This window comes from Cyclopterus lumpus, chromosome 5 (assembly GCF_009769545.1).
Source record: "Cyclopterus lumpus isolate fCycLum1 chromosome 5, fCycLum1.pri, whole genome shotgun sequence".
NCBI lineage: Eukaryota > Metazoa > Chordata > Actinopteri > Perciformes > Cyclopteridae > Cyclopterus > Cyclopterus lumpus.
Window position 1 is genome coordinate 11,985,196 of NC_046970.1, and position 11,503 is coordinate 11,996,698.

General features: G+C 38.7%; 2 protein-coding genes across 2 annotated transcripts; one reads left to right on the forward strand and one right to left on the reverse strand.

The window, feature by feature from the left end:
- The first annotated feature begins 312 nt into the window (after positions 1-312).
- Positions 313-4,846, forward strand: ctsz (cathepsin Z). Its single transcript, XM_034533058.1, has 6 exons — positions 313-629; positions 1,265-1,428; positions 2,635-2,814; positions 2,891-3,041; positions 3,210-3,372; positions 4,260-4,846. The coding sequence occupies exons 1-6, from the start codon at positions 505-507 to the stop codon at positions 4,383-4,385; spliced, it is 909 nt and encodes a 302-aa protein (XP_034388949.1). The 5' UTR covers positions 313-504; the 3' UTR covers positions 4,386-4,846.
- A 411-nt stretch (positions 4,847-5,257) lies between these two features.
- nelfcd (negative elongation factor complex member C/D) lies at positions 5,258-11,267 on the reverse strand. The gene is made up of 15 exons (XM_034533044.1): positions 11,029-11,267; positions 10,310-10,416; positions 10,058-10,167; positions 9,855-9,964; positions 9,605-9,712; positions 8,877-9,029; positions 8,264-8,394; positions 8,010-8,175; positions 7,792-7,926; positions 7,435-7,574; positions 6,716-6,830; positions 6,539-6,634; positions 6,305-6,445; positions 5,687-5,816; positions 5,258-5,589 (listed from the first exon to the last, which is right to left on the reverse strand). The coding sequence occupies exons 1-15, from the start codon at positions 11,110-11,112 to the stop codon at positions 5,555-5,557; spliced, it is 1,761 nt and encodes a 586-aa protein (XP_034388935.1). The 5' UTR covers positions 11,113-11,267; the 3' UTR covers positions 5,258-5,554.
- Between the last annotated feature and the right edge of the window lie 236 nt (positions 11,268-11,503).

Here is an 11,503-nt window from a genome sequence, read left to right on the forward strand (position 1 = left end):
TTTGAGTGTTGGGGATAAAACAAAATTGATAATGGCTTATCACAAGAGAACAGTGATCTGTAACATTAACTGTACTCTTAATATAACACTGATGGTTAACTCAAACTGCAGTGGGTTTGCAATAATGTGCAATTACAAGAAATGTGATATAATGTGTTTGTGGTAAAGGATAAGGGTTTTGTCTTTTACGAATGCAAAACAACGGAAACTTTGAAAGTTCAGAGTATATTGTATTTCTTGTTTTTCTGTGTGTCCTCCATATAGTTATGGTTTCCTCTTCAGGGGCGAACGACTTGTGACTTCCTAGTGAAACATGTGATTTACTGGTCACATGACTTAAGTCTCTGGCACCGGTTTATTTTCACTGAATATAAACGTAGAGTTCAGTCGGTCTCAATATAAATGTAGAGTTCAGTCGGTCTCTGCTGACTAGCCACTGTCTCCTCTTCTGAACGTTACTTACTTTTTTAAAGCAAAGATTTAAATTCCACCTCAGTGTAAAAGATGTCTGCGGCGGGTTTAGTGGTCCTGTTTTCAGTCCTGCTGTCCGGTGTGAGTGCCGGAGTGTTTTTCAACCAAAAGCAGTCGTGCTATGTCCGCACACCGAGAAGAGACGACTTTGGACAGATGTAAGTAGATATATTTGAGTAAAAAAACAAAACAAGGTTGAGAAGAATTACGAAGAATCAACTTGTTAGCGGCGGAAAACGTCTATGTAATCCAGAATTAGAGAGCTAACGTTAGCTGTAGATGTTTTGGTTTAGCGTTAATGTCTTTCCTGTATTTGTTAATACTTGTGGAAAAACGAAACTAACTATAAATCACGTTATTACTATATTATAACGCTACACATCACGTTATTACTATCTACAAATGACGTTATTACTATCTGAAAATCACGTTATTACTATCTACAAATCACGTTATTGCTCTCTATAAATCACGTTATTACTCTATAAATACACTTACGAAAACAGCTGTACAGTTGTACTAAAGTTTAAGATAAATATCAGGATCAGCCTTGGATTTTAATGTGTATATTGTTAACGTATAGTACAGTAACATATAGATTTATAAATCTGTTTATAAAATATAATCTAGAGCTAAAATGATTAGTCGATTAATTGATGAGTGGATTGACAGAAAATGTTTCTGCACCTACTTCTATTATTTCAATTCAGACATATCTTTTTGCCATTTTTTTAATAATTAAAATAAACAAGTTGCTGCTGAAGAACTAATGTATGTATCACCTTTTTCACAGGACCGCTCCTCGTCCTCATGAGTATTTAAACATTTCTGAATTGCCCAAATCATGGGACTGGAGGAACATCAATGGCACCAACTATGTGAGCACAACCCGCAACCAGCACATTCCCCAGTACTGTGGCTCCTGCTGGGCCCATGGCAGCACTAGTGCTATGGCAGGTATGAACCAACAATACTTTCCTATTGGGGACTTAAAAACATTTACTCATTGTAGTTTGGTCACGGTGTTGAACAGCAGGTACTCACCTGACTGTTCAGACAGATTATATATATATAATTATATATTTATAGGATTAGAGTTCCACTTCCTCTGTACAGAAGTGAGAACTAACTTGTCGAGATGTCTCAGCAACGGTTGCAGTCTTGGCTGGAGTGAATTTCTTCAAATCTTGCACAAACGTCCACTTGGATTATGGATGGACTGATTTGATTTAGGTGGTCAATGGTCAAGGTCACTGTGACCTTCCAAAACATTTTTTTTTTGCCAATTCATATGCCATTTGAGACAATTTTACACAAATGTCTGAAAAGACAAACCGATGAAGTGATGATTCGATTCAATTCAGTTTATTTTGTATAGCCCAATATCACAAATTACAAATTTGCCTCAGAGGGCTTTAATGATCTTTTGGACAGTCATTGATGTAACCTGCAACCTGAAGGAGCAATTGTTTATGGTATACTATACTACAACTTTTATTGGCGTTTTCTATTACAATCTGTACTATTACTTGTCTCAAAAAGCCATAAAATAGTCATTGTTTAGGATAACTTTTAATGAAAAACGTATCCTAGTCTATCATTAACACGTTATAGTAAGCTATGTAATAAAAGTCTTAGTATAAAATATTGTATAATATGCCATAAGAAAATTCTTCAAAATGTCTTTGTAAAGTATGTCAAATTAAAGTAAAGTAATCATAATTACAAGTCATAGTATCGTGTGTCATGAAAAATGCCATAGTATTGCATGTTATACAAAAACAATTGTGTAGTGTGTCAAAAAAAGTAATGGTATAGTATACTATTTGACCTTTTTCAAGAGGTACGACATTTATAATGTAGTATATGACATTTGAAATCGTCACGGAATAGTATACCATAGTATAGTATGCCATAAAAAGGTCATAGTGAAGTGTAAAAAACCAAACCATAAATCATATAGTATTTTTAGTAAAAAAAATAAAAAAGTCAGGTTCATGGTATAAGTATGTTATAACAAAGTTATAGTACAATGTGTCATAGGAAAGGTTGTCATAAATGTGATGGTGTAATGCCATGAAAGTCATTGTGTACAATAAGTCATGAAAATGCCATTATAGAGGATGCCATAAGAATATCACACTCTGGGTTCTCTCCCACCAGATCGCATCAACATTAAGAGGAAAGGAGCGTGGCCATCTGCCTATCTCTCTGTCCAGCATGTGATCGACTGCGGTGATGCCGGCAGTTGCCATGGAGGAGATCACAGTGGAGTTTGGGAGTACGCCAACAAACACGGGATCCCAGATGAGACCTGCAACAACTACCAGGCTAAAGACCAGAGTAGGTGTACTTCAGTGCAAGTAATGGTTACAATCACTGACCCTGTCTTATTCATGTTCTGTGTCCCTCTCTAAAGAATGCAAACCTTTCAATGGATGTGGCACCTGCACCACCTTTGGAGTGTGCAATATTGTGAAGAACTACACCATGTGGAAAGTGGGAGATTTTGGAGATGTCAGCGGGAGGGAGAAGATGATGGCAGAGATCTACGCAAGAGGACCAATCAGGTGTGCACCTTTGTTTATTAAGAGCAGAAGGCAGCCGCTTTGTAACTTATTTGTTAGACTGTTTGATTATTGTATATCCATGTCTTCATTCCAGAGCAGCTCGATACTTTATGATTTCACTAATTGTTTCACCTTCATCAAGTAATCTGTGATGTTTGTTTTCTCCAGCTGTGGGATAATGGCCACAGACAAACTGGATGCCTACACTGGAGGTCTCTACTCTGAATATCAGGAGGATCCTTCCATCAATCACATTGTGTCAGTGGCGGGATGGGGAGTGGAAGACGACGTTGAATACTGGATTGTACGCAATTCCTGGGGAGAGCCGTGGGTAAGTCTTTATCAAACAGAATGTCACACAATGAACATAGTAATGACTGTCGGCTCTATGATAAAAGTAAATACCCTGCTTCCCGACAGACAATTTGAAGCGAGTCGTTTTCATTCTGTTTACAAAAACATGTAACTTAAAGCCCCCTTAAAACTCTTGTAAATTCAAGAACAAATATCCTAGTTTTTCATACACTCTCTGGTTCGAACAGGGGCATGTTACAGGCAGCATAAGCAACCAGCCCCATGTCAAAGCATTCAAATACTGCTTAACATTGTAATTCCAAAAGTAAGAGGTGACATCTTCAAATTGATTGTTGTTCAACCAACAAACCCACATTTATTTAACTTACAATGACAACAAAAACCCCCAGAAAATCCTCACAATTTACACTTCGCTAAGCCCCACTGCTTCTGCATCAAGCTATCAGAGCTACGATACCAAAGAGTCCACACTGTCACAAACTGAATTCCCTTAATTAATATTATCTCACTTGAACAGAAAAGTGAAAGAGAAGCTACTTTAACACTAGTTAATGATATGCTAACGCAAAACGGCTCATATTAACGCCACAGGTTAACAGAAGAAACGGAACATTTTAGAAACTTATATCTACGCCGTTAAAATGTTATAAGCTGGTACACAACGCATCACCATTACTAGCTCGAAATCTATAAGACTAACCTGAAAATGAAGAATTGCTAATTGTCTATGGAGCAGAGCCGTAAAGTTGTCGGAGCTGGCAGATGCTCTGCTATGATTGGCCAGCCTGCATTCGAAGGGCGGGACACAGAGAAGGGGTCAATTGAGAAGGCTGGATCTAAAGAACGTTTGGAAATTTTGGCTTGAAAGATTTTTACATATATTAATTTCCCTTATTCCCCCAGGGTGAGAAAGGTTGGCTCAGGATCGTGACCAGTGCCTACAAGGGAGGAAGTGGAAGCACATACAACCTGGCGTTGGAGGAGGACTGCATGTACGGAGACCCAGTTGTCCCCAAGGCCTACCTGTAGAGGAAAGCAGCCCTCAGTGTCAGAGGTTGTTACTGCACAGTCTTCCTGTCAGAGAGAAACTTTTTTACAACCATTTGTAAAATGTTGATAAGGGAATAAGTTCAGATTTTTTTCAGAGATCTATTTTTTACACAAATTAAAGGGTCAAATCAGACCTGCTTGAATGAATGCAAATAGATGTTCTTTCCAAGAGGAAATTGACAGCTTTTTATAGATTACATTTGTCAATGCTAACTAACTAAGCCAAAGAACAGTTCTTCAGTGTGTGGCGTTATTGTATTTACAATATTGCACCTCACCTTGTTAAAAGAAACAATCAACTTTAAAGTTTGCCTTACATGCACTGGCAGCCGAACTGTTGTTTCCTTTTTGTGTTCACACTTATCTATACATCAGGAATTCTAGAACAATTGCTTTGTTGTCAATAAACACAACACTTAAAAGTGATGCTCAAAATCTGTCCTTTGAATCACTCCGTCTGTTGGCCTGAAACACTGTAAAAAGCTTCCTAAGGTGACATGATTATATAGTTTACTCCATGTGTCCGTTGTATTTCCTGTCAAAATTCAACGAACCAGCTATGTGCTGTGCATAAAAATTGTCTGATGTTGCTCTGTATATTATGTGGGGTTTCAGAGGTTTATCAATATTCGTTGACATCAGATATGATAGATGCACTTGTGAAAATTAAGACACTCCATATGGCTCCTACATGTGTGAAGTTTTACTGCTGCTTTTTTGACCTGTTGCATGTTTTACAAACTTTGATAGTCATGTCTAATTGCAGTACAGCTCTCATTTATGCTCTTTTGTAGTGACGTTAATGATAAAAAATCATGTCAAATTTATTTTACAATTGCACAAGTCAAAAATGCAAGAAAGCACATCAGGTTTTTATTTAAAAACCACTTGAACCAACATAAAAATATAGAAAATCAAATATACAGGTGAAAAAAAAAACCGTTTAGCTGCATCTTCAGAGGCTTTTCCTTCAACCAGTCTGTCTACTTACTGTACTTTTGCCTGTTTGTTACCTCAACAGAAACAACTCGTTCACACTGAACAGTCCATCCGAAGCTATGTGCTTCAACATCGAGCAGAGCGTTTGGTGATCACAGATCTTCTTTCTCTGTTGGGTCTTCTTTGTACAATCTCCAACATTTTCACTGTCAGTTTATCATGATGAAGTTTGACTTGCAATGAGCTGAAAATTAATTATCCACATGAATATTATTTAGTTAGTAGTCATGCATACAAACTATTGATCCATCACAATACTGAAAGGTAAGTACGTTGTTTACCAATGAACTCTGCTACAGGGTCATGATCTCCCTCTGTGCGGATTGTCCCTGCGATGCTGTCGTTCTCCAGGATGGGCAAGAAGAGTTGAACAAAGTCAGATGTGTAGGGAGGTGCGATCACATCCAGCACCTTAAAAAGAGAAATATTTAAGTTTTCTTAAAGCAGCAGAAATATGTTGCGAAGACAACGTTGACCTACCTACCTTTTAAGTTAATATGGTAAACTCGCTTATTTACAAATAAAAAAGTAATGGAAGCAACAGGATTATTCATTTGGAGTGAATTTAAGACCAGTATTAACTCTAATTTAGCTGTTTTAGTTTTTACCAACTCCTGAGGGAAATATCTGTCTCTTTAGCTGCTAAATACTCTGATGTCTACCAGCTAACTTTAAGGTGTTTTCATTTAATTTCTCAACTTATTATATATGTAAGGGTGAGCAAAGTATCTTAGATAAAGATCTTATCTTTGTTCAATACCATCCTAGAGGCTTGAGTGTATACAACATAGTTGGACAGGATCTACAGGCACCCTGTACCTTCTGTACTCAAAGTAATTTGAGAGTTCACTTTCCCAAGATGTTTCTCTTGAACACTAATCAAGATCAGAAGCGGTTACCTCAGTGACAAAATATCTAATGAGAGAGATGTCTGTGTTGAGTTTCTCCAGACACTTGCGAATGTAACCAACGACAGGCAGGACGTAGCCACGACTCAGCAGATGAACCATTCGATCTAGCAGAGTCTTCTTCAACTCCAGCTGAGGGGGAAATGAGACCAACACGCTGTCAGCTGAGAGGTGGCACAGTTGCAACATACTGAGATAAGAAGCGTTACAGTAACACAAACAGACCTGCTCCATGACGTCCAGCTGAGAGTGCTCAGTCTCAAAAAGCTTGATGAGCAGTTGGAGGACCTGCGGGTGCAGCAGCTGGTGACATGTACAGATCTGTGTGGAGGAAGCATTCATTTTTTATTTAACTGCAGTCTCAAAGACTGAAAATGTAAAGTGTAATCTGATATGTTGTACCTCGTCCAGCAAAGCTAAATGTACTGGAGTGTGGTCTGTCTGCAGCTGGAAGTACCGCGGCTCAGACACTGTCCAATCCACCCATTTCAAAACCCCCATAGCAACTACTGGAAACCTGAATTCAAACACACAGGAAGTGAGAAGGGCTGGATGTCGAACCTCAATTAGTTTTAAATACAACTTAAAAAAGGTAAGTAGTGACTGATAGGTGTTGAAAGTGCCAAAAGCTGTCACCGAGTGCATTATCTTTATTTCCCAATTTTAATCACACCTAAATAATTTGTTTTATTATTTTGTTTGTTTGTCTCATTTTATTAAACAGTATACTTGTAAACATGTTGGCACTCAAAGTAATTGAAATATATATTTGTATCAGCTTTATCTGAAGTTTTTTTAAAGCAATGAGTAACCATGTTTAATGAAAAACATCTTCCCTACATTCCCTCCCAAAACGTGGAGTATTACATCAGATAAAACTTATATTTCCAAGTCAGATCAGCTAGTTATCGTTTCAGTTTTTCCATCAACTTAAATTTAATTATTTATTTTCCCCAGTATTGACAATCCCATCCAATTGTATTTATTAATTTATTGTCTTTTACAACCATCAACAAAGCCACCATTATAAACCTATTGCTCATAATATAGAACACCTCCCTCTCTTAAAATAATAACACGTTGCAGGCTTTTGAGGAACGAGATCTTGGTCGTCTACTCACCGGATGCATTGGTACAAAGTGCCGAGTTCAGCCACGAGCTCTGTGGCTCCTTTGTTCTCATTGCAGCACAGGTTGTGCACAGTCTCTATGGCCTTGGACGTCGACTTCAGCTCATCTTTATTAATGTTGACTCGCTTGTTCTGGGGTTAAACAGAAAGAAAGGTGTAAAGAAGGTTAGACCAGGATGTATAAAGAAACCAAATGAGCATGGGAATTATGTATGTAAACAAGTACTTTACAATACTTTCCTATCTTATGGCAGTTTTCAGTTTTAACTGGCTGAGTTTAATTTAGTTGAACAACCAACCAACGTTTTGTGTCTAACTTATTCAACATGATAGACCAATATCTCTTTACCTTTTTCCACGTTTCAACCACACTGGCAGCGTAGGCCAAGATGTGAATGTATTTGTGTTTATGGTCCTGGTTTATCTTTGATCCCGGCTTAAACAGTGACTGCATGAACAAGTCCAGAAAGGCAGGCACTCTGATCTAAAGACAGGAAAGACAAATATGTCAGCACCGTAACAAGCATGTAGTGGATACAAACAGGGTCAAAGATGCTCTGTCCTCACCAGCTCCACAGGAGGCGGGTCCATGCTGCTGAACATCTTGAACAGGACTGTGATATCTGCAGGATTCAGAGCTCCTTTAGACAACATGGCACCCAGCGCCTGGCAGGCTCGAGGGTAGGCTGCTGCTGTGCCAAGCGCGAGGGTTATCTGACTGGCATCGTGACCTCTGTGATATAGACCACAACCACAGAATCACCACGTGATTGATCTTTATCTTCAGGGTGAGATTCTGATGGCAAAAAAGACAAAGTTACCTCTCATGCGCTGACTTCTGCACCTCCTGGCCGATTCTTCGAACAGCTGAACCGCCTTGTTCCTCCTGAGAGAGGATGGACATCATCGCCTGGGCAAAGAGGTAGGTGTGCTCTCCGTGACATACCATCTTCTACAGGAGAGAAGAGAACAACTCTTCTGAACAACTGAGCAAAGATTGCCACATGCCACAAACAGAACAGAAAATCACATTTACTGACTCACTTTTACATAACGTGGTGTTAATATAACACAGCTAGGTAAATAACCAAGGTAAATAATAATAATAATGTTGTAATAGAATAGAAAAGTAAATGCTGTTCTTACTCGTTTCATCAGACAGAATGGTCCAAAATTAAGAGATTCAATTTCTAAGTATATAAAATGTACTAATATGACTAATCGTATGACCATATCAGAGTTATTAAATATCAATCATGCCAGGGTTTAACGTTAATGTCTTATAGAAATGTTTGTACTTATAAGTGGTTATAAAATAACAACATACATTGTCATGTTTAATCTCTGAATGAATCTGGATAAATGCCTGTTTTCAGGATAATTGAAACGTTCACTTGTGATTTAGCATATAAACTTCAGAGCTAACAGGCTCACAGCAAATTCTGGTAGGTTCTTCTCCAGGTTTTCTTCTCCTCCATCCAACAGCGTGGCCAAAGATGTCCTCAATACTCGGGAGAAAACCTCCAGCTGCTGACACGCTGTGGACACACTGGTGATCTCACCCTGATATCCTGCATCTGAAATGAGCTAAACACACACAAAGTATATATGTGACCCACACAGAGAGACTCTTCTGACAAATTAGTCTTTATATTTTCGAGGCAATAGAACGTAAAAAGTGAACAAACCAAACAAGTGCTCAACTTTACAAAACATAAAGGAGGCTTCTGCAGTTCTACATATTGATCTGTACAAACTATTAATGATTTTGATGTGTCAATTATTCATTAGTCTATAGAATTTCAAAAACAATGACCAATGCCCATCACAAGTCACCAGAATACAAATCTTAAAATTAAAAAAAGATTCAGTGATATGAAACTTTAAAAACATATTCAATGAGCAAGACTTTTAGTAGATTTCATTTGAAATTCACATCATTATTTTAGCGATTATCACAAACTTATTTTCTATTTATCTGATGAGGGAAGTAATAAAACAACATGCTTCCCTTAATTCTTACTTTTACAACAAATGAGTAAAAGAGATCACATGTTGGTTACTTAAAATGCTTCATATTGACTAGCTCCACTCTAAAGCATAACTACGTATCCTGAACGTCTTCACTGCTACTAATACCACCACTACTACTACTACCGCACCTTTACAGTGAAGTTGAGCATCAGGCAGTCTGGATGAGCTTCTGCCAGCTTATAGAAGAGATCTCTCCACGTAGTGTGTGCTATCATCTGCTCGAGCCAAGCAGGAGTCTGAAAACACAAGAGACTGCATTGATTTGGTTTTACTTATATGTAACAATGACAAATACATATTTGTGCACAAGATGTTTAGGAAGAAGTTTTGTGATCACTGGTATTTGTAAAATGACAACCTAGTGTTTAGAAATCTCACCTCTCCCTCAACAGTGAAAATAGAATCAGCTTTTTGGGGGTCAAAGTGTTTTATCAGGAGACTTTTAAGGTGATTTTCTACTCGCTCTTGGACCTGAGCAGGCTCTACACCTGCAGTCGAAATTAAGAAATGACAGATTAATGAACGGTCACCAATGGGATGAGATAAGAAAACATTGCAGGATCCTGTAGATTTCTACCTACCCATCTGGATGAGCCACTCTGCCAGCAGATTAACAGTCTGAGCCACCGCAGAGTAGTTTTCAGAGAGAAGCTGGATGACGTGTTCTGGAGAGCCACCCGATTGGAAATACCTGCGAGAAAAATCATCAAATGCTCAGTAAGGAATCTCGGCTGCTCTCACATTGGTCAAAAACACTGGTCATCCTGGGCAGTTAATTTTGCGGTCTCATTCTCATTTTAAAATGTTGATGTTTGTAAAAGGCGGATGCTTACGTTTTAAGAGTGTTGAAGATGGCAGGCTCCATGATGTAATCCTTGCTGGAAAATTTCTGAAGGCAATCTTCCTGGATTTTCCCATCATTTTTCCCTTCCACATAATCCTCCACAAAGGAACATTGACACATGTGTTTATGATTCGTTATATAATTTCCACACTATTAGATTCATGGGACTGAATTAACAGATTCGAAGCACTCTAACATTTAGATTAAAACTCTGTGTCACAGCTCAATAAAACGTTAAACTTAGCATAACTTACTATATGGGGTCCTTCTTCACGTACTTTCTAATTTAATGCATGCGTGTTCCATAAAAGGTGTTATCGAGCAAACGTCGTCTCATTTGGCTTCTGCAGCAGACCGTCAGAGGTTTACATGAACAACCTACCTCCCGTATAATGTTGCGCCACCTTATATACAGTGACTAGCGAGTCAAGGGAGCTTCGTAACATTTAACGTGCAACTTTAACGTCCATGTCCACAAGCTGTGGCATCAGTTATCTGGTTAACAGAGCCGCTAAGATGCAGAGATCAAACCATACAGACCAGATGTGTGGACACAACTATGCATCTATACATCAGCTGTGTGCAGACTGACTGTCTATGTAGCATTGCCACAACAACAACTCAGCAGTGTACAACTACAGCTAAGCTAATGCTTCCTAGCTAGCTACCTAACGTTACACTCCAACCAGCAACAAGTCTTCATCTCACCATGGGACCTTCCCCCGTGCCTTCCCAGTCGCCGCCGCCACCGCCACCGCCACCGCCGCCGCCGCTGTAATATTCCTCGTCCATGATGACAGGAGATGAGTAGCTTTGAACTAGCTACAATAACCCAACTTTACCTTTTAAATCTTGACGTGACTTTGTTTCACCACTGAGCAGCTAGCATAGTTAGTTAGCTAACAACCGCTAACAACATCAGGAGGAAAATGGCGAGTCGGTGGACGTCAGGCCACGCCCCCCAAAGTGGGCGCGTAAGTCTCTACCCCTGAATTTGGCCTGTCAGGCAACTATCTGTTAACTTTGAACAGAACAACAATTTAACCAAATATTATGAATGATAAATTAATTAATTCACCTCCTTTATGTGATTAACGTGAAACCTGGCGGTAAAAATGACATGTGTAAAGACTTCTTAAAAATCTGTAAATGTAGATGAGATGTACGTACTCCATGTACCTAT